Source organism: Panicum virgatum, chromosome 6K, assembly GCF_016808335.1.
Source record: "Panicum virgatum strain AP13 chromosome 6K, P.virgatum_v5, whole genome shotgun sequence".
Taxonomy (NCBI): Eukaryota; Viridiplantae; Streptophyta; class Magnoliopsida; order Poales; family Poaceae; genus Panicum; species Panicum virgatum.
Window position 1 is genome coordinate 15,212,087 of NC_053141.1, and position 23,000 is coordinate 15,235,086.

Consider the following 23,000-nt stretch of genomic DNA (forward strand, 5'->3'; position numbering starts at 1 on the left):
CCACCGATTACAATGTTGGAGAGGGTACGAAATTTCGGTACCAGACAGTACCAATTTTTCGGTAGGTAGATATATACAAGACATATATGTGATAATTTTAATTACTACATTAATGGTAACTTTATATCTAATTTGACGGACGACCATATAAATGCTCCAACTGCAATGGTTGTGAATAAAAAGTGTATTCTCAATTTGTAGCAGTAAGCACGCACAATGGCCTACTATTCATATGATACACGCTTGCTTGAATATTTCTGTCAAATAAAGTAATTTATCATGCACTATTCATATATCTAGTGACCATGCGCAACACAGAATTCTCCAATTTTTTCTTCAAATTGGTGAGAGAATTTTTCAAGTTTCCCTATTTCGATTCGATGATGTTATGCTCCACATGCATGACTTTAAAAAGCTTTAAAAAAATTTCTTAAGATTATATTCTCACATTTCAGAGCATAACGTTGTATTGCTTTATCCAAAGGCACGATAAAAAATTACATGCTTCTTTAAAATTTCGGTGTACAACCGCCCACACTTTGCTGCTGCGGGGCTGCTTTTGTAATCACAAATTCACAAAGAAGAACAAGAATAATCATAAACAACCCAATTAAAAAGAAACCAATGCAAGAACAATGGATGGCCCGGCTGGATAAATCAGACGCCGGACGACGCGGATCATCATCATCAGTTGCGGCTGCACTCGGCGGGGAGCCCCTGCGAGAACCTCCACCCATCCTGGCAGTAGTTGTAGCGCATGTAGTTGCGCTCCGCCCACCTCACTGTGCCCCACTCGGCGGCGTCGAGCTGCCTGTGCATCCACCCGTCGCTGCCGGCGCGGCACGCGCCGCCGCTGACGCAGGCGTTGGCGTAGAAGCTCCGGTAGGAGACGACGAAGGGCGCGTTGTTCCAGTCGACGGGGACCTTGCCCTTCTCGGTGGCCCAGTAGCTGCCGTCCCACAGCGTGGCGTGCAGCGTCATGGGCTTGGAGCTCGGGTAGGGCAGGTCGGCGTAGCGCTTGAAGGAGCGGATGAACACGTTGTCCACCTTGAACAGTATGTTCTCCGGGTTCCAGATGATGGTGTAGGTGTGGTAGTCGGCGGAGGGGTCGAACCAGAGGTCGAACTGGTGCTCCTTCTTGCCGTCGCCGTTAGCCCACACGTTGGTGTTGAGCACCACCGGCTGGCCGCTCGAGTTGCCCATGAACTCCATGTCGATCTCGTCGCGCCAGTCGTCGGTGCCGGAGGAGAGCTGCGATTAGCCGTCGGAGAATCAGCTAATGATCGAGCGAGATGTTTCGTTTGGTCCTTAATTTTGTTGAGTTGGGAGACAAGAAAATAACTTACGTAGAAGCAGGAGACGGTGCCGGCGGAGTTTCCGCGGATGAGCTTCATCTCGATGCTGAACTCGCCGTAGAGGAACAGCTCCTTGGAGTTGAAGCCAGCGGGGCCGGAGCTCCGGTCGAGGTTGAGCATCATCACCTTCTGGCCTGCAGCGTCGTACCCCGTGCGGACGGTGCCGTCCGTGGTGAACTGGGTGAGCCAGGACCTCGCCGCCGAGGCGACCTGCAAGAGCGCGAGGGAGACGGCGAGCAGAGCGAGGGAACGCCGCGCCATGGTGTGGCTTCTTGTTGGAAATGAGCTTATTGGAAAGGGTAGGATGCTTGGGTTGTGTTTGAAGAAGCGCAGGAGATGGCACGGCTTTATACTGGTGGAGATGGGGGCTCTGCCCCTGCCGGTGCCGGGGCTTGGCACACGTCTTGTTGATGGGGGACATTTTTTTTGGCATGCATTATCGGGGGGTGGTGCATGGTCGGTACAATCATTCAGGCTGCACATGGGCTACAACAATCAGCGATAATCTTGGGTGTTCATAAATTGGCAGTTTGATGATGTGTCTTCCTAAGAAACGCTTAGATTATTACGTGGGGCCCAAAAACTGGGTGTCAGGAAGTTAAGGGGTGATAAGTGTCATGCATGGAGCACACTTGACTCAAATCATACTGTTCGGTACTCCATGGAGTCATGTATCATTGTTTTGAGGAATTGAAGAAAGGATGTCCTTCTTGTAGGGTTGAAGATGTGACCTTCCTAAATTTTCACCTGTGTCTCGAGAGGGATGGGGACTGGGGAGTCATCTACTAAATTATCTTGTGTGGTCATATTACTTTGATAAAAGAAATCGGAAAATGTAGAAATGAATACATAAACTTATCAAAACGACAACACATAGGTAACATGTATTAATTATTTAATTTCCTTGAGTTAGAGAGGGGAAAAAATGCAAAGTTGATAAAGCTAGCCCTTCTGTAGCCACTATTATTTTTTTGGAAGCCTTATCCTAGGTACAAACTGTAGTATCTGTACAATACTACACAATACCCCTTCACCGCCGGTTGGTAAGCATCATCACCGCTGGTTCGGCGACCCGTTGGATTAGGGCCGACAGCGATGAGGCAGCCCTAATCAACGCCGGGTCTAGAATCGACGATGATGCCATTTTCATAAATAAAAAAGGAAAAAAGCAGCTCTGCGTTGATCCTGCGCGCTCGCGCCGTGCCATGTCGGCCCTGCGCACTCGTCACCACGTGCTCGCTGTGCCGCATTGGCTTGGTGCTCTCGTCCGCACGCTCGCTCGTCCATGCGCTCGGCCGTGCACACCGCGCACTCCATCCTAGGCTCTCTTGCCCATGCGCTTGCCGGTAAACTGCGCTGCAGGGGGCCGTGCACTACATCAGAGAGGAGGGGGAGGCCCTCCTACTGCTCCCTAGCCGGTGCTGTAGCATGGGGTCCCAGATCCCCTAGGAGAGGACAGGTAGGGAGGGAAATGGAAGAACAGAAGGGACGGGGAGGAGCTAACGAGCCGCAAGACTGGGACGAGCGGAGGGGCGGCAAGATCTGTGAGGAGAGGATGAACTGCAGGGAGGGGAGGGGAAGAGCAGAGGGGCGGCCACATGGAGGGGAAGAGTGGAGAAGCGGAGGGGCGGCGGGATCTGGGAGGAGTGGACGGGCGGCAGGGAGAGGCTGAGCGCAGGGGCGGCAGGAAGGGGAGGTGTGGAGGGGAGACTGTGGAAAATGGTGGTTAAGCAGTGCCAGGGGAGGGGAAGGAGATGGACGTGAGGTGAGTTAGGAGAAAAATAAATTATGATGGTGCTCGTATCACCGCTGTTTTGTAACACGACTTGGTGGTGAACACTATCCGATGGTGATGCCCGTCAAATCTATCACCGCCGGTTCGGTTCGAAGCGGTGCCGATGAAATGTTTGGCATATGATGTTTTGTAGTAGTGGTACTCTATAGCCACCATTAGTTGTGTCGTTCATTTGGTGCATCCGGATTCCTAGTGGCAAATTGGCCATGACGGCGGGAGCCCCACCATTGGTGCACTGAGAACCCCTACTGCTGCGGGCATCCAACGCGGACAGAGATAGCGTTTGGCTCTTGTTGTGTGCCCGGTCGCAGTTCAGCCGCTGCCACCCAGCTCCGACTAGAGGCACCATCTTTGTTTTTAATTTTCTTTGAATTAATTTTGGTTCCAGTTCGCAGTGAGAAAATAGTGTAAGCTAGGAATCGATCCCATGACCTCCGAGGAGGATAGGACTGGCTGGACTACTGCACTTGATATTTGGGCATATATATAGTTATTGGTAGACATTTGTAACCATAGCTTAAGTCAATTATTTTTAAAAAAATGATGGACTTTCATCCAAACTTCTGGGCAATTTCATCCGAACTCCAAATCTAAGTTTTGGAGCTACAAAAGAGGTGTTCCATAAGTCTAGGCCTATTTCAACAACAGCTCCAAAGTTTTGAAACTCCATAGTGTTTGAGTTGGATTGTCTGGCTACAAAATTATTTGGAGTTTGTGTACATGCCAAACGTGTTCTATATATCTAACATATGCACTACTAAAACTACATGATGAATTCAATGAAATATATTTGGTATGAGAAATTTATTATTTTTTCTATAAACTTAAAATTGGGTAAATTTGACTTATGGAAAAATCGGCATATAAATAAAAAAATGAGGGAGTACTTTGAACAAAAGTCAAAACTTTAACCAAGCAGTCGTAAAAACATTGCACCCATCCACATGCTCTTCGCAATTATGCACGCACACACACGGCCTAAGGCCGGCTTGAACACACGCTAGGGCCCAAGGCCCAATCCAAATTTGTCTGGCTAACAGGCCCAGTAGTCACAGTGCAGTCCACTTGATGTGACACCCCCTAAAACTAAACCCTCTGAAGAATCTGCCTGGTGACCAAAGATTAGACGCACCAGTTAACTGAAGAACCTGCTGTTTACACCAGCCCTGTACAGCTGCATGGACTCAGGGCCACGGGTAGAGAGCTTAACCTCAGTGTATGCTGGCACGAAGAAAACATTGCCTTCCTTTGCTCTTTTTCCATCAGGTAGAGAATCTGCCTGGAGCTTACCTTCCCCGGCTATAACGACGAAGACAAATGGGCCTGCCACCGAGGATATGATAACCAGTTCACCTGCAGGTACCAAGCAGCAATCGACCTCGAACTCGTCAAATGGAGGGGTGTAGCGCCTTACGTATGGCTGCACACAAACGCCTTGCAAGAGTTCCGGGAATGCCTGCGTGAAGAGGATCGCGTGATGATTGATGACACCCACAAAATACAGAAATAAATAAGCAAATTACAACCACAAGCCAATAGCTTTGGAGAGCCGTTCAGCTAGTTTTTGTTTCCTAACTTGACAGAAGTGCTCATTCATTTACTTGATTCAAAAAAATACTTCTAAATTTCACTGTTTTCCATGAATGAGTATAGGGGGAAAAAACTAGGATTCCCCAAAAACATAAACTTTTTAACACCAAAGACAATATGAACCTAGTGAACTTATTAGGTACTAACTTGTGACGTTCAAGATTATAGGTCAACATTGTAAACGCGGAGGGTGTACTTTCCAAATACGTAATTCCTGAACCTTACAGGCAGTGGCGGAGCTGGAACACTGAATCCCGGGGGGGCAGACGTGGTAATTAAGTTGCTAATCTGATGAACAATGACAAAATTACTGTTCGCCTAGTGAAAAATTTGTATAGCCAAGGGGGCCATGGTCCCCTTTATTTGGCCACAACGTAGCTCTGCCAGTGCTTACAACAGGTTGAGCAAGTAAAATATAAAGGAAGAATATAGATGTGTGTCACGATAGTAATAACGACATGCACTCACCTGTTTGTACGTTAGCATTGAGCAGAGAGTTTGTATATCTTTGTACTTAGGAGTCAAACCAGCACGGGCAACATTGTCTGAAGTGGCCATACATTCAATGCATTCCCCAGAGAGATACGCATGCGGTTCATTTGCACCAATATAAAGTGCTTCACCAGGACTAAGTTTGACGTAGTTAAAGAAAAGTGCTGCTATGACACCAATATCATCTGCATATTGTCTCTCCAGTGACAAAACCAACTGTTCTTTATCTGTTAAGGTTCTAATCTGGATAGATAAAGAAATCATGAGCCAAACGGATAATGGCACGATGATGACAAAAATGACAACCTTGAGGTGCCTTATAGCATGGCAAAATTTCGAGCTTCCTCTGATTTACAACTACATGTTATTAGTAGGAAAATTTTGCAGTTTCCAATTGTTCATGTTACAAAAGCAATATATATCTTTGAGGCTTTGTGATCAACCTTGTCAGTTATGCTAAACAAGTGTTTTTTTTTTATTTTTAAGGAAACATAATGTTAACATCTGTCAAAAATAAAAAGAATATTCTAAATTAAATGTGTCAGATGAACCAACATGATATTTGTCTCGCTCTGTTTTATAACTGATGTCACAAATAGCTTAGCAATTAGCTACTCCCTCCGTTCTTAAATATATGACGTTTAGGACAAGCAAATTAGTTCATTTTTGAACTAAAGAGGTTGTCCTAAGCGACATATATTTAAAAATGGAGGTAGTATTCAAGGAAACACAATATTCAGGCTAATATTCTACAGCAATTAGCTTAGCATGCTAAGAATATTCTACAACAAACTGTAGGAGATCACAGCAATTATATATGGGCCAAGAAAAATTTTCACCTTGCTCTCAATATTTAGGCGACGGATCAGTTTCGAAAGTGCTTCTGAAAGCTTCTCTTTACTTGTTGCCATTAGCTTAGCAAAAGCTGATTGTAAACTGGATTTTATTTCATTACCCTCATCATACTCCTTCAAGCTCATCAGCTTGCCAGCATGCTCATGCCCAACTAGCCCTTCAACTTCAGGTACAGTCCTCAGGACAACCTTGAGCTCCTTCATTGTATAAAGGGTATTTTAATTTATATGTAAGGATTTGTCCTTTGCAGACTAGAACATTAGGTAAAATAGAATAAGTATACGTAGTTTCCTCAGAGGTAAAGAAAAAAGGGAGGGCAAAATGATTCCACTGCGGTGGACTTTCTTCCCTTCCATTCAGTTTTGCCATGCGTGGCATTTGAACTTACTAGTCCATAGTTCAAACTTGACATCACCGCCCCTAAAAATGAAAGCCACTAAAAAGTTCAAAAAGCGGAGGCGCGGCGCGGGGAACAACAGGAGCACATGCACTCTCTCTCTCTTCTTATCTCTTTCTGTAAGAGAGGGAGAATAGGAGAGAATAATGTCTTGTATTCCTCCAAACCCTAGAAGGGTGGGATATATAGTTCCTATATATGGGCCTCTAGATGGACCTCTATACATGGGTTCAATATACACCAACACCCCCCACAGTCTGAACTACCAGCGTAGCGGTGTTCAAGACTGGACAACAAGAAAGCTAACACCCCCCGTAGTCTGAACTACCGACGCAGCGGTGTTCAAGACTGGACAAGAAGAAACTACAAAGGGAAAATACCCCCCACAGCCACAACTAGCCACCTGCTACGTTGAGGCTGGAGCGAAACTCTGAGAGTAGGGTAGTCTCTTGGAGAAGATGTCAGCAAACTGGGAGGTGGTCGGGACATGGAGTACCCGAACATCGCCGATTGCGACCCTGTCGCGTATGAAGTGCAAGTCAATCTCCACATGCTTCGTCCGCTGATGCTGGACGGGGTTGGTGGAGAGATACACAGCGCTAACGTTGTTGCAGTAGACGAGCGTACTCTTGGCGAGCGGGCTGTGGAGCTCCGCCAAGAGTTGTCGTAGCTAGGACGCCTCCGCCACGCCGTTAGCGACAGCACGGTACTCCACCTCGGCACTGGAGCGGGAGACAACCGGCTGCCGCTTGGACGACCAGGAGACCAGGTTGCCGCCCAGGAAGACGGCGTAGCCGGAAGTGGAGCGACGAGTGTCCGGATAGCTAGCCCAGTCAGCGTCGGTGTAGATAACCAGCTCAGCAGAGGACGAGCGGTGAAGCACCAGGCCGAGGTCCACAGTGCCACGGACGTACCGGAGGAGACGCTTCAGCACAGCAAGGTATGACTCTCGAGGATCATGCATATGGAGATAGACCTACTGAACCGCGTAGGTGAGATCCGGCCTGGTGAAGGTGAGGTACTGCAAAGCGCCGGCCAGACTCCGGTAGGCAGTAGGATCAGCCACCGGATCACCCAGATCAGTAGACAGCTTCTCCTGAGTGTCGACAGGAGTGGAGCAGGGCTTGCAATCAATCATCCCAGCCCACTCCAGAATATCAAGTGCGTAATGCCACTGGTGAAGGAGAAGACCAGAAGGGCGAGGCTCAACAGTGACGCCCAAGAAGTGGTGGAGCTGACCCAGATCGTTCATAGCAAACTCCTGCTGAGAGGAGATGACACTCTGAAGCAATCGCTGACTGGAGGTGGTGAGCACAATGTCATCGACATAGAGCAGCAGATAGGTAGTCTCATCCTCACGGCGGTAGATGAACAGAGAAGTGTCAGCCTTGGCCTCAGTGAATCCCAAAGTCAGCAAGAACGTGGCGAACCGAGAGTACCAAGCCCGAGGAGCCTACTTCAGACCATAGAGGGACTTGTTGAGCCGGCAGACCATATCTGAATGACTCGAGTCCACAAAACCTGCTGGCTGAGAGCAGTACATTGTCTCTGACAAAGTGCCATAAAGAAAGACATTCTTCACATCCAGCTGGTGCACAGGCCAGGTGCGAGAGAGTACGAGCGAGAGGACCGTGCGCACCGTAGCATGCTTCACCACTAGACTGAAGGTCTCATCGTAGTCCACACAAGGGCGCTGAGTGAACCCCCGGAGAACCCAGCGAGCCTTGTAGTGCTTCAGGGTGCCGTCAGCACGACGCTTGTGCGTCCAGATCCACTTGCCGGTCACCACATTGCAACCAGATGGACGTGGCACGAGGTCCCACATCTAGTTGGCGAGAAGAGCTGCGTACTCCTCTTCCATCGCGCGACGCCAGTGAGGATACGCCAGGGCGTCGCGAACAGAGGAGGGTACCAGAGAGATCCGCGGCTCTCCCACGGTGGCCAAGAGAGTCGCGGCCTGAGACGCCATCTGCCGAGTCACCATGGGATGGATATGCCGAGAATCCCGGTGGACAACTGGCTTGTGGTGCACCTCCGGCTCAACTCGAGAGCGAGTCCGCGGAGGCGGAGGTGGCGGCGGCTCCGGTGTAGATGGCGGCGGCGATGACTCCGGTGTAGGCGTCGGTGCCGGCGCCGAACGACGTCAGTACACCTGCACCGGCTGAGCGTACCGTGGCGGCGCCGGAGTCGGTGCCGGACGATGCTGGTACACCTGCACCGGCTGAGCGTACCGCGCAGGCGCAGGGGAAGGCACCAGGGCCACGCGTGACGCAGCAGGAGACACCGGGTCCGCGCGCGGCACGACCGGAGGTCCGAGGGCCACGCGTGGCGCAGCAGGGATCACCAAAAGTGATGCCGATGTGCCGAGAAAACCTGCAGGGAAAGGACGGATAGGTAAAGGTGGCTGAACCACCGGGTCAGTCGGAAATAGGGACTCTAGCTCGGGGTCAGGAGAAGGTGTGGAGGAGGTGGAGTAGGGGAAATCCGACTCATCAAAGACGACATGTCGGGAGATCAGGACGCGACGAGAGGTGAGGTCAAAGCATCGGTACCCCTTGTGGTCAGGGGAGTAACCAAAGAACACACACCGAGTTGAGCGGGGCGCCAGCTTGTGAGGAGCAGTGGCGGAGGTGTTAGGGTAACACACTCACCTGAAGGTGGTCGTAGTGAGGAGGGGTACCGAAAAGAGCGTGGTGTGGAGTGGGAGTAGGAGAAGCAATGGACGGAAGACGGTTGAGCAATTAGGTGGCGGTGTGGAGGCTCTCAGCCCAGAAGCGCGGGGGCCGAGAGGCCTAGATCAGAAGGTTGTGCACGACGTCGTTCATCGTGCGAATCATCCGCTCAGCCTTGCCGTTCTGAGGAGAGGTATACGGACAAGACATATGCAGCTGAACACCCCGAGAGAGGAAGAAAGAACGGGAGGTGGAGTTGTCGAACTCCCGCCCGTTGTCACTCTGGACGACCTTAATGGTGAGGCCGAACTGAGTGGACACCCATGCAAAGAAGTGGAGGAGGGTGGGGAAGGTCTCAGACTTGGCGTGCAAAGGAAATGTCCAAGAGCAGTGCGAGAAATCATCGACCACCACCAGATAGTACTTATAGCCAAAAAGGCTAAGAACAGAAGAGGTCCACAGGTCACAATGAACAAGATTAAATGCATGCGTCGCATACGAAGAAGAAGAAAAAGGGAGCTGAACATGACGACCGAGCTGGCACGCATGGTAGAGGGACTCAACAGGAGCCCTAGTACTAGGAACATCGGTACTACGACTGAGCTGAGCCGGAACATCGCGGCCAGGGTGACCAAGGCGGCGGTGCCAGGTGGTGGAAGACGGCGTCGTGGCAAAAGCGGCAGACCAAGATGGCCAGGGCGACCAAGAAGGCGAGAGTGGTGCAGCGGAAGAAGGAAGGCGAAGGGTGTAAAGGGGCCCATGCTATCACACCGGAGTAGCGGACGCCGGGAGGCCGAATCCTTTACAGTGAGGTCAGAAGAATCAAACTCGATGGAACAAAAATTGTCAGTTGTAAACTGACAAATGGAAAGAAGGTTATGAACCATCTGAGGAGCAACAAGGACATTGGGAAGAAGAACGGAGCCAGGAGCGGAACCCACGGCGGTGACAGGAAGACAAGACCCGTCACCAACCATGATGGAAGAAGGACAAGAGGGGTGTGGGGGTCGGACAGAAGAGAGGATACCGGCATCTGGGGTGGCGTGGAAGGAGGCACCTGAGTCGGCGATCCACTCGGTGCTGACCGGTGGCGTCCGCCCCATGGCGCTGAAGGACTGTGCCAGTGCGGCCTGGTCCCACCCCCCAACGAACAGAGGAGCAGCAGCAGCGAGCATGGCCACCGGCTAGGGCTTTGGACGAGGGCCCCCCCTGACCCTGAACCGGTCACATCGGGATGCACCTTGGCCATGGGGCGCTGAAGGATGGCCAGGGCATACCTCCAGGACCAGGAGCAGGAGTGGGAGCCGGAGTCGGGTCCGGAGTACCCCAAGCACCACCACCACGTCCCCTCCGTCGACGACGCCCACAGCCTCCCCCAGAGGGCGGAGCCTGGTGGGAGGACGAAGCGCCGTTCTCGGTGAAGGGGACAACGAGCGGGACAAGGAAGTAGGGCTTCTCCGCCGCGGCGAGGGAGGCGGCGGCCTACGCGGCGTGTGCAGTGGCAAGGGAGGCGGCGGCCCGCATGTCCTGCATGGCGTGGGCGGCGGGCACGACAGTGGCCTGCGCGGCGTGCGCGGCTGGTGCGACGGCGAGGGAGGCGGCCAGCCACCTGGGGCAGAGGTGCCCAGCAACGCGGGTGCGCAGGGCACAGCAGCCGGCGGTCGAGCAGCAGGGCGCTGTGGCCCGGAGCCAGCAGGCCACGGTCCAGGTGGTAGGCAGCCCAGCAAAGAAGCCAGCTCCAGCGGCCCATGTGGCGCACACGCGCGCACTTCAGCAGGTGCAGCGTGGGCGACCGCGGGATCTCGGGCGGCGGCGGTGCGCAGGCCCTGCCTCGCGCGCGGCGGCGGCGCCGGCACTACAGCAGTGGTGAGGGCAGCCGCGGCCCAGGCCGCGGGATCCGGCGGCGGTGCGGCCCAGGTCGCGGGATCCAGCGGCAGCGCAGCCCAGGGAGCATGCTGCGGGGTCCCAGGAAGTGGCGCGGGTTCCCGGGCGGCGGCGGCGCGCGGGCCCTGCCACGGGCGCGTCGGCGGCGCCGGCACAGCAGTAGCGGCCTGCGCAGCCAGCAACCACAGAGCAGAGGAAGAGGGGGCGGCGGCCGGCGACCACGTGCCCGGCGCAGCGGATCTGGGCATGCCAGAGGAGGTGGCGGTCGGCGACCACGCGCCAGAGGAGGCCCCTGCGATGCCCGATGCCGCGCAAGGTGCAGGCGCAGCAGGGCAGCGGCCAGCAGCAGGTAGAGGAGGGAAAGAGGAGAGGGGCAGGGCCGGCGGTCGGCCGGCCATGGGGCCAGCGGCGGCGGCGGGAAAGGGAATAGCAGCAGCAAAGGGAGAAAGAGAAGGAGGCGCCGGTGGCCAGCCAGCCATGGTGGCGGCGGCGGCGGCAGCTAGAGGAAGGAGAAACTAGTTCATACCATGTAAGAGAGGGAGAATAGGAGACAATAATGGCTTGTATTCCTCCAAACCCTAGAAGGGTGGGATATATAGTTTTTATACATGGGCCTCTAGATGGTCCTCTATACATGAGCTCAATATACACCAACACTTTCCCCCCATCTCTTCATCTCCCACTACACGCCACCTCTCTCTCTCTCTCTCCCTCCCTCCCTCTCTCCCTCCCATCTCTTCCTCCGTTCCCCTCCCTTCCTTGTAGGCTACGGTGGCGTATTGAGCCCGTGGCGGCGCCTGGTCCTCCACACCGCGGCCACAGCCATCGCACTGTGGCTTTCGTATGGCAGCCTCGGCGCAGCGACGGCCATCGTGTGGCGGCCTCTGCGGGGCCGCCTTCACACGGCCTCCAACACCTCCATGCCGTCGTACCCCATTAGTGGCCTGGGTTGTAGCTCATGGCGGCGGCGGCAGGCTATGGCGTACGGTAGCTGAGCAATGGCTGCTGTGCGGGGCTGGGGCGGCGGCTTGGCACGGGCAAGCGGAGCGGCTGCTAGTGCATGAGCGCGTAGGCGCACGGCGCGGTGCGGCCCACGGCAGCGGCGCCCACGCAGGCTTGCAATTGGGCAAGTATGGAAGCAGCAGCTGGGTGGATTTTTTTATTTTTTTATTGAATCTGTAGGGGCAGTTGAGGGTACGACCCGCCTGTCAGCGAAAACTAGGGATGAGTGAGGGTAGTATGACCCACCCCTATAAAAGGCATTTGTAGCAGCGAAAACTAGGAGCGAGTATTACGTCCGCCCTTTAAAATACTTTTTACTCGCTCTTAAAAACCGTTTTCGTTGCAGTGGACATCACCTACCTCCATGCCTGCAAACCCATAAAGCACCCGAAACTCAGTGATGGCGATGGCCATCTCGGGCTTGTGGTTGTCATCCTTGTAGATGGAAGGCCGCAGCGCGTGCAGCGCCTCGGCAAGTTTCTTGTCCGGGTGCGCCTGGATCGAGAGCGCCTTGGCCACCGACAACACCTGCAAATTAAATGAAACAAGGCGTCGCAGATCGAGTTAACCAGCGTTCGACACGGCAGAAGAACGTACGAAGAAGGCAAAACGCCGAGTCGTCAATCAGGTGATGACCGATGCTACCTTGAAGAGGAATGGGAGCTCTCCTCCCCACCGCGCGGTGACGGCGGGGCCGAGCGCGCCGGGTCTCCGCGCGAGCCAGTCCCTGAGGAGCTCGCCGCCGTCGAGGAGCGTGGAGGGGCCCGACGGGTGCGTGCCAATCCAGAGCTCAGCGTATGGCCGCCGGGCCATGTCGCCGGGGTCCTGCTGGTCGGCGAGGCGAGCGACGAGGGAGGCAGCCCCGCGCCGGCCCCACTCGTAATGCTGCACCGCGCAGCGCAGCCTCTGCGGCGGCGGCGGTGGCGGAGACGGCTCCTCGTCGCGCTGCAAGGACGCCGCCGCCGCGGCGGCCTCTGGCGGAGACGGGTGCTCCATTGGCGGAGATTGGGGCGCTGGGGTTAGGGACGTGTGCAGGAGGCAGAGGCGTTTTTGAAAGGGGAGGGACGGACGAGGGAAGCTTTGGTGGCGGCCCAAGGGAGAGCCGATGCGGCGTGGCAAATGCAAGCTCCTCGACGTCGGTTGCAACCAGTTGCAACATACTGAGATATTTATTAGCCGGAGTCTTCTAGATTTTAAATTCTCTTGTGTGAGTTGTTTGTGTAATAGTACTGTAGCGCATGACTGCATGAGTCTAGGGCTGGACGATGAGCTCAAAACTCGTTAGCTCGCTCTGCTAGATGGTTGCTCGGCTCGACTCGACTAGGCTCGATGGATTTTTTAACGAGCCGAGCAGCTGTTTTTCTCGTTTCATTAACCAGCTGGCTCGAGCCAGCTCACGAGCTAATTGAGTTAGAGGGGCAACGAGAACCAAGTTAAAACAGCCCAATCCGCTCGACCTCCAAATTACTTCCCGGCTAAAGTTTTAAGCTACAACTCATGTATTTACTGCTGACTCTTTTTATGATTTTGTCATTGTGTCATTGAAGTCTGATAATTAGAATAAATATAATTAGAAGATTGTTGATCGGTTGCGGTTTGTGCATGCTTGATGCATGGAGGATTTTGAAAGTTTGGAAATTCATAATCGCTTTGTCTTTTGTATTTCATCTATGTTAAGGTGGTAATTTTAAATTTACATCCAGCTTGTGAGCCTAATGAGCTAGCTCAAGCTATTAACAAGCCGAGCCGAGCTGCTATTTTTGCTTGTTTTGTTAACGAGCTGAGCCGAGCTGGCTCGTTAGACTAACGAGCTAGACCGAGCTGAGCTGAGCTAGCTCGGGGTCCAGCCCTACATGAGTGTATCCATCTGCTGGTTACGTATCGCATCACAGTCTGGGTGGAAGAGTGTGGCGGAACAATGTACCACCAGTTGTACGCCGTTGCTGGGCATTGATTGTAATTGCTTTTATTGTGGCGAGTAAGGGCTCCAATTATGATCAAAAACTAATAATGACATACCCCTTGCGGTTGAAGCTATTATTATCACTTACAGCTGTATTGGCGTTTCACTTACAACTGTCTATTGGCCGACAAATTTCACTTACAGCTAGCGGTTTATTGGCTGATAAAGTTAAGATCCCATTTGGCAGGGCTCCGGCTCCTTTCAAAATAGCTCCAGCTCCGACTTCCATGGTGGAGCAGCTCTGGTGTTTTGGTGGAGCCGATGCTATTTTGAAAAGTGTTTGGTAAAACGGCTGCTCACATTTCTTCATGAATGGATGGATGGTATAAAAATGTCCAATATGCCCTACCACTTTGACTTTGACTTGGTTGTATTGATAAGTGTCGTGCCTTTGGTTTATAATTCCATTTTATATGAATAAAGAAGTCAAGGGATAAAAATTGGAGATCAACCAGTGATTACTATTTTGGCATGTAATAGCTAGATTAATTACTGTTTATAAAAAGGCATAATTCTCAAATAATAGGGAACCATACAGCCAAAAATACTCATCATCATAAAGAAAAATTTCTGATTGCATAGACTGCTGGGACTTACAATCGACAAAGCCAAAGACTAAATGATATAGAAGTCCACATTGTAATGATATAGAAGTCCACAAAATGATATAGGCGTTTAGTGGGATTATAGGGCCCATTCTCGCAATAATCAGGGGACAAAACCACCCATTGGTTCGGTCCCTCGTCACACCACGCGCAAAATAAAAGGGGAGGGATGATGCCTCCACAGAACCAACGTTTCTATGGAGTATAGCTCCAAAACCCTACATTCTTGCGGGAGCCAATCTCCATTGCGTGGGAGTCATAGGAAGGCCATGCCGGGTGAAGAGCCACTGCACTATGCCGCCGCCTAGCCTCAGCATCCATTACAAAGACACGACATGTCTTCATCGAGCGCCGCCAAATACGTTCCCGGTGAAGACCTACTCAAGATCTACTCGTGTTCTTTTTTATGTTTTATCTAGATCTAGGTGTTCTTAGTGCAAGGCTACAAGTTTCTCATGTTTCGAGTTAATGAAATCCTAACATCGTCAACATGTCACCGAGCAGGGCACCCTAAGCTAGAGTAGAGGTGGCACGAACCAGCACTGTCAGTGTTTAGCCGCCAAGCCCACCGAGGGATACCCTGAGGTGATAAGTTTCAGTTGAGGGATCACCGAGATCTGAAACGCGATGGTGCAAGGAACACGAAACTTTAGATAGGTTCAAGCCGCTGAGAGCGTAATACCCTATATGCTGTGTATTGATTTGTATTGCCTTAGATGATATATGTTTTGGAGATTGGAGAGGGTCCCTGCCCACTCTTATATAGTTTGGGGGGGGGACAGGGTTATATGGAAATTCTAGCTGAATACTAACTTAGGAGTCATACTAGAGCGCGGTCGAGTAGTTTCCTTCTGTTTCGATTAGTCCTAACTCTAATCGAGTAGTTACAATAGGGATAAGGTATGGTCCATGTGCCACCCCTTATTCTAGAACATTTTACGAATGCGAGCAGTCCCACTGCCCCGGGTCTGACAAGCCCCCGAGCTTTAGGTTGAATCGCAGAATCAGGCTGAGAGTCAAATCATCAGTCTCAAAACTTTTCTGGCCTTCAAATCAATTTGAAAAATAAGCCATTTATGACACGTATCCCGCAGCCCCCCGAGCCTTGTATCTAAATCCTAAGTTTTGGAAAAAAGGATCCAAAGAATCGTGGCATGAGTTGTGTAAAATAATTATGAGAATTTATTTTGATGGTATAAATAGGTAAATTGCATCAGAAATTCGAAAACCGCTTTTTTCGGATAACTTTCCTGAAAAACAGGTTAAACAAATATCCTCCCAAAATACTCCTAAATTACCGCTCAAGAATAAACCAGTTGCACTGAGTGACTCTTAAACTTCTAGATATTTACTAGAATGCCATCCCGCTGGTTATTTAACCATGCAGTAAAAGCTAGGGTTTTTACCCCTTTCACTTCTCACTCAGTAGCAGCCGCCACCGTAAGTTTTAGATCTACCTGCGCGCACCTCTCCTCACACGCAAGAACTCACCAGATTCATCCCTCCTAAGCACAAATCCGGCAGCCCCCGAGCGTATGCGCAAGAAGCGGCTCGTGACATTTTAGATGGTGCCCAATAGAGCAGCCGACAAAGGGAAGGGCGAGGCTACAGAGGCCGCGGAACTAATGATGGCCGATGGATGGAGAAAAAGTAAGTGCTCAGAATCCTCCATAGCTTCCCTTGTTGATCAGTGCCTTCTTTAGTCCCGATCCGTTGTCGGATGGAGATCCGCCTAGGGTCATGAAAGGCCATTTGAGGGAACAAATGAAATTGTTTTGTTCACTTCGTTTGTTGAGCGCGGTCACTTCTGATTTCCTGCGTGGTCTTGTTTACCACTGGGGAATTCAGCTTTACCATCTCACTCCCAACTACATTCTTCACCTTTCGATTTTTGTCCACTTTTTTGAAACCATTCTGGGTATTGAGCCCCATTTCGATTTTTTCTGCCATTATTCAACTTGAAGTCCTAGCCTAACGCCAACAATATTGCTAAGGTTGGAGGAGCTGGAGTGCAGTTAAGGCAGGGGATGGAAAAGAAGCACATCCCGTACAAAGTGCCAAGTAAGGTTATCGACTGGAAAGCCAACTGGTTCTATGTTGTTAATCACGAGCCAACACTGCCAGACGGAATCCCTAGGCCCCCCAAGATCCGTAACGAGTGCACACGGGACGCAGAGAATGAGGAGCAAGTAACAGAATTGCTCAACAAGATTGAACTTTTAAGAGATAGTGGTATAACAGGGGGATTAGTAGTATTGTCCTGGATTGGTCGGCGGTACCAGCCTCTCCAGAAGCGCTTCAACTTTGGATTTGAGTACCGGGGTCTCAAAGATCCATCTCAATTCTCGGCAGACAAGATTCATCAGTGAGAAGCCTTAAACTGAGTACGTCGAGTACTTGACGACATAATCACCTTGCCATTTCTTCTGGACAAGTTGTTCCACTACAAGAATTTGCCCGCAGAGGTAGGGGTGAGTACCCGATCTGAGATGCTCGTGTACTTCTTGTTGTTGTGACTGTGTACTGATACTTTGTCCCTCTATGTTACAGATCGATGTGAATGTGTACATGAGTAGTCCTCCCATGCTGGAGGTCACGCGCCCAGGTCATTTACTGCTGAGTGCACACAGGGCCCCATACAATTATAGGAAAAATCGTGATCCAGATGTGGAGGATGAGCTGTTCGAGACAAAGTCTGACGAGAGCCTTACCCTTGCAGAAATTCTGAAGGGTAAGGGAAAAAAATGCTGAACCAAGCGGCCGCAGCCCAAGTCCAGGTGGAGAAGCCGCTGCGAGCCACCCAAAAGGACAGAGGATCACCGTCCGCAAGCGGAAAGCGCCCGCCGTTTCTGATGGTGATCAGTTGGCGCCCAGGTAAGAGTCCAACTCTCATGCGAGTGCTCCAGATGGGTCACTCTTGAGTTTTTTCGGTCTTACTCCATGTTCTTTGCTTCATAGCCCATCCCCTCCGTCGCGTACAAAGCAAAGGGTGGAGGGCAACGGGGATAATGCTGGGGTCAGCACACCGGGGTCTGTCGTCCTAGTGGACTCGTCAATTGATGCGACTACCGCCTCGCCGGCCACGGAGACGCCAGTTAGTGGTACAAATGCGATTGTGGCCACGTAGGGGCCACAAGTGCCCGCCGCTTGCCAAACTCCTCTCGCAAGTACCTCAGGATCTGTACAGGTACTTCACGCGAAGAAGTTGATCGTGAAGAAATCCACCCGGTGAGTTGATACATTCACCAGATTATTGTAACCAACCTTGTTCTTCGCAAGAATTTTGCTAATTGTCTTTGTTAACTGCAGCACAGCCTCTGCTCTGGGACTGGGTTAGCCTAACGTTGCCCTGGCTGACCAAGCCCTCGAGTCGAGGATACCACCAGATGTTGCAGTAACAGAGCCCGTGCTAGAACAGGATCAAGAGCAAGCTGCGGCCGCAGCCGAAGATGTTCCATCCACTCTTGCTAAGGTGACCGATAGAGGACGTGATGAAGCCGGTCTTGATGAGGAGGAAAAGCAAAGGGATGACGAAGAATCCCTATAGGTGAGCCTATCTTTCCACCTCCACCAGAATCTTCCTGTCTTCTTGTCGCTCGACTAATTTTTATGCATGAAGCCACAGGCACAAACCAGGAGTATTGCCAAGAGCCGAGGAGCAAACTGCCACTGGGTCAGCTACGGGGTTACGGGTGTTGCCAATCGGGGCCAGGTTCGCGCTCGCGACCGATCTCGTGGATGACCCACAGTTGACTCCAGAAACTTTGAAGAAGTTCCAGGATAGCATGAAGGAATGCTATAAATTTGCATCGGTATGTTCTTGTGTCGAGTGCTTCCGCTACCAGGCATGATCATCATGGATGTGTTCTTGTTTCTGATGTCGAACCTTTCACAGGAAATGGCCAATCGATCATATACCAAATCCCAGAAGCTGAAGGCCACCGTTGATGTGGATAGGATTATCCAAGAAAAGGAACGCCAGATTGGAGAAAAGATGATGGAATATGTTGAAATCCATAACCAGCTACACACGGTACAGAAGGAAAGTGCTCGCGAGATTTGGCAACTAAAAAAGGATATTGGAAACCTGAAAAAGGACAAGTCTCTAGAGGAGAGAAATCAGTCATTAGAGGACAAAAATAAAGAAATGAGGAAGAAACATCCAGGTAACTCTCTGTACTTGTAGAGTAGTCACACAGTATACTTTTTAGTTGGTCGGGTACTTATTCTTCTCGTAATACACGCAGAGCTCACAGACATTAGTATCTAAAGAAGAACTGGTGACTGACTTAAAGAATCTTGTGTACCGTCGAACAGATGAAGTGGAGCACAAGGCCAAGCTATTGCATGATGCAGATCAGCAACTTATCCATTGCATGAAGTAGATCAAAGACATGGCTGCTGAGAAGGATCTCCACGAAAAGGAACTTGCAGAGCTCAGGACTGCGGGCCAAGTTGTAGTCGATATGGTGGATCTGGTCAAGGACGGTGCTGTTGCGAGCAAGACACTGGTGGAGCGACTCTGTGAAGCTCCCCAGAAGATCTCAAGCTACCTATCCGAGATCACCAAGCAGTATGTGGAGCATGTCCTTGGACTTTTCAAGTCCTATTGGGCAAAGGCCAACCTGACTCCGCTTGGTGAAGGCACAGCGATAATGGAATGCTCTGAAGAAAGATTCGTCGAATACCTAAAGGAGGTGAAACCAGTGGCGGAAAAGGTAGTCGAGAGTTTAGAGCAAGAGCTAGATGCAGAATCTTGAACAGTGTGCTCATCTCGACACTTTGTGTATACTGTGAATGCAATGTTATTGCTTGTGTATGTAAATGTCTGTTGATTTATGGAGCATGTGTACTCGTCGAGTAGTATGTGCTATCGTAGGACATGTTAATTAATTAGCTACGCGAGAATTCATCAGACTACATAGGATGTAGAGATCCAAAAGGTAGTTGACAAAGATTGCGAGCATACTTGTCCAACCCATGGACACTTGAGCAGAAATAGGATTTACATGCGTACCACGATACGCTAAATTGCTCATGGTTGTGAGGACCTAAGTGACTGTATTAGATCAGCGGACCTGTACCTTAGATTCTGCTGAACCGACAGGTGTAGGTACTCGAGCTAGTAGATTTGCGAGAATTGTCGCTATTTGTAGTTTGCTAATCCGTATGAGATAGCAACATGAGTGCGAATGGTAAAGGATTCCCTCACTTGAGCATGTTATGTAAGGCGTAGGTATTGGGTAGTGTTGGCGTTCATCAGCGTCACCGCTAGGTTGGGTGCTCCTAGGCGGCTCCGCCCGTGGACGCCAAGGGAGGACCGCTGTAATATTTTATCCGAGAGTATTCTGGGGTGTCATTTATATTCTTGCTAAGAAGATAGCGGTTGAAGTATAGACAAGTTGATGAACTAATCTTGATTGGATATTCTATTGCATAAATAGGATAAGATAAATGGTATATTGAGGTAGTGTGACACACAAGTCTCGTCACTACTACAATATTCTTTATGGAGGCGGGCATTTTTTATTTTAGGAGGCGGGCAAACAAAACATCTCCAAATGAAGGTCACCGTAAATAGAGCATTAACGGAGACGGTTTCTGCCCGCCTTGGCTAATAAAATAAAAAAACAAAAAAAACCCGTGGACAAGCCCAGCGAGCCCATCCACAGGCCCACCAAGCCCATCCTCGCGCCACCATTGGGATGTCGGACCCGGCCTCCACGCAACCGGATCCAGCCTCCACGCCACTGGATCCGGCCTCTGCGCCACCGCCGGAGTTGAAGGTGGGGGCGCCGCCGGATCCGAGGTGGGGGCTGGAGGGGCGTGCCCCCACGTCGTCCCAGGCCGCCGCCGGAGGGGCCGCGACACCCACGCCGGAGGGCGTCGGGGCGAACAGGAGGAGGAGTGGAGGAGAAGGGCGAGGAGGATCCGGGGAGGTCGTTGTCGTGCTCGCCCCCGCCGGATCTGGGGAGGTCGCGACCCCACCGTGGCTCGGCCACCGCGCCGCGCTCACCGCGGCTGCTGTGCAGCTGAGCAGCCGCGGCGACCCCGTGCTCACCTCGCCGCCGCCGTGTCTCGTGTCACACCCAGTTTAAGAAAGAAACCGAATGCATATCATATATGCGCTAGGATCAAGTTTACACACATTTGATAGACTTATAAAGCGAATACCATCACAATGCATAACGAAAGAGAGTATTATTAACTTTATTACACGACCGAATGTCTTAAACAAGAGCGAACAAATAAACATTTATAGAGTAGCAGCGGATCTTCAACTTCACAGGCAGATGACTGGTGTGACATCCCGGCCCAGGGCTTAATATGATTGATAGAATACTCATGTCAACAAGTTGCAACTTCTTTTCCGGAAGCCGGTCTCCAAAGAACTCCGAGGTTAAGCGTGCTTGGCCCGGAGAAATTTGCGGATGGGTGACCGACCGAGAATTTCTTCCCGGGTGCGCACGAGTGAGGACAAAGTGTGCAGAAAAGACTAGTGTTGGTCTGTGAGGACAGTCTATGTCCTAGAAAGCAGCCAGATGTAAGCGGGCCCGGCCTCGGGGAGGTGGGACGTTACAGAATGGTATCAGAGCCGACTCTCGCGATTTCACGGGCACGTACGGGCGTAAGTGCGGAGGCATGAGCACGGGCGCGTGGGGGCGCAGATGCCACCGGCATGTGCACGGGCGCGTGGCGGGTTAGTGCGCGGGCATCTGGGATGCGCCGTTGGCACTGGACGCACGGATGTGGCACAGGGACCGTTGGCACTGGACGCACGGACGTGGCACATGGATTGCTGGCACTGGACGTACAGGACGTGGCCAAGAGAGGACGTTCCTGGCTTGGGATTGGACCGACGAGGACGTCGGTCTCTTAAAGGGGTGAGGATGTGACATCCCGGCCCAGGGCTTAATAGGATTGATACAATACTCATGTCAACAAGTTGCAACTTCTTTTCCGGAAGCCGGTCTCCAAAGAACTCCGAGGTTAAGCGTGCTTGGCCCGGAGAAATTTGGGGATGGGTGACCGACCGGGAATTTCTTCTCGGGTGCGCACGAGTGAGGACAAAGTGTGCAGAAAAGACTGGTGTTGGTCTGTGAGGACAGTCTATGTCCTAGAAAGCAGCCAGATGTAAGCGGGCCCGGCCTCGGGGAGGCGGGACGTTACAACTGGGAGACATACATCTAGAAATTCTCAAAGTCTTCTGGGTCATCCAGACAGTTATCTTGGTCTGAGTAGCAATTATGCAAGGCTGAGTACACTTATGGTGAGTACTCAACAAGTGGTAGGGAAAAACTATATTACATACAAGGCCAAAAAAAAGGAATAGCTGACACGGTTTAACTGCATTATGCACTTTTAGTTGGTCAAGTTTTATTAGCAAGCATTAACTAAGTATAAGTTTATACCATTAACCCGAAAGATAAGCATATTAAATAAATAACAGAGCATCATAAATAAATAACATCGATTTAGATCATATTCAAGTTCAATTATCATGTGAGGGTTCAAGCCGCTCTTGACCGTGAGCACGGCTGATAGATCAGTTTACACTCTGCAGAGGTTGTACACTTTCACCACAATTCGCGTAAAAGTTCAGAAGAACTTTGAACCCAACCACGCTGTGCGGGCCAAGCACAATATCACACTTTCGAGGTATGATTGCATAGGGACGCTATGAGACATTTACAAAGATTCCCTAACCTGTGACAACCTGCTAAGGTTTCAAGCCAAAGCGGCCATAACACTTCCTAATAAGGGTGACGCCATCCATCGAGGTCTACACCACTCAAGAGGACAGAGCTATATCCAACGATGCATCCCCTCTTGCCCTTTCAGTAAGATCATCACAAGCTAGAGTTTCTAATTAATCAGTCAAGACCAGAGCCATATGGTATTGTGGTAGTACTATTTTTCTGGGTGGTTCTCCATGTTCCAATTAAAACATATGATCTTGTTTAATAACATTAAACCATCAAGAATATGAAGTAAAACAAGTGTAGCCATTCTCTTAATTTAGACCAACCATATCCCAATGTAAAAGCAACTAGCAATGCTACCCAACATAAATCAAATAAGCCCAAGTTTGATCGAGGAAGGGTAAACAAACTAGGCATATCCTTAATTGGGACCCATCATATTATAAACTCATGCATGCGTATGAAATAAAGTGAATTTAGAGAATTTCTGGGGTCAACAAATATGATCAAGGGCCACTTGCCTTCCTCAAAATGTTGCTACTGATCCGGTTCTTCGAAGCCTTGGTCTTGCTGCTGCTCGAACTACGGATCATCTAATGCACCACACAAGTACATACAAGCAAACAAATACAATAGATAAGACGTTGTAAACCAATCAATGTAAACAGTACAAAACAAGGTTACAAA

The 23,000-nt window shown here is 50.8% G+C and overlaps 3 protein-coding genes across 4 annotated transcripts; 1 reads left to right on the plus strand and 2 right to left on the minus strand.

Annotated features, from left to right (window-relative positions):
- Window positions 1-444: 444 nt before the first annotated feature.
- Window positions 445-1,702, minus strand: LOC120711861 (xyloglucan endotransglycosylase/hydrolase protein 8-like). Its single transcript, XM_039997526.1, has 2 exons — window positions 1,347-1,702; window positions 445-1,251 (listed from the first exon to the last, which is right to left on the minus strand). Exons 1-2 carry the CDS (start codon window positions 1,614-1,616, stop codon window positions 688-690), a joined length of 834 nt encoding a protein of 277 aa, XP_039853460.1. The 5' UTR covers window positions 1,617-1,702; the 3' UTR covers window positions 445-687.
- A 2,400-nt stretch (window positions 1,703-4,102) lies between these two features.
- Window positions 4,103-13,038, minus strand: LOC120713292 (mannose-6-phosphate isomerase 1-like). The gene is made up of 5 exons (XM_039999281.1): window positions 12,688-13,038; window positions 12,403-12,570; window positions 6,072-6,284; window positions 5,209-5,475; window positions 4,103-4,606 (listed from the first exon to the last, which is right to left on the minus strand). The coding sequence occupies exons 1-5, from the start codon at window positions 13,036-13,038 to the stop codon at window positions 4,286-4,288; spliced, it is 1,320 nt and encodes a 439-aa protein (XP_039855215.1). The 3' UTR covers window positions 4,103-4,285.
- Window positions 13,039-17,611: 4,573 nt separating this feature from the next.
- LOC120711862 lies at window positions 17,612-19,449 on the plus strand. Of its 2 annotated transcripts, none has more exons than XM_039997528.1 (5): window positions 17,612-17,838; window positions 17,920-18,157; window positions 18,236-18,422; window positions 18,506-18,776; window positions 18,858-19,449. In XM_039997528.1, exons 2-5 carry the CDS (start codon window positions 18,102-18,104, stop codon window positions 18,878-18,880), a joined length of 537 nt encoding a protein of 178 aa, XP_039853462.1. In that variant the 5' UTR covers window positions 17,612-17,838; window positions 17,920-18,101; the 3' UTR covers window positions 18,881-19,449. The 2 variants fall into 2 exon arrangements, with proteins under 2 accessions (XP_039853462.1, XP_039853461.1); XM_039997527.1 differs by having other exon boundaries at window positions 17,616-17,838; window positions 18,928-19,449.
- The last annotated feature ends 3,551 nt before the right edge of the window (window positions 19,450-23,000 follow it).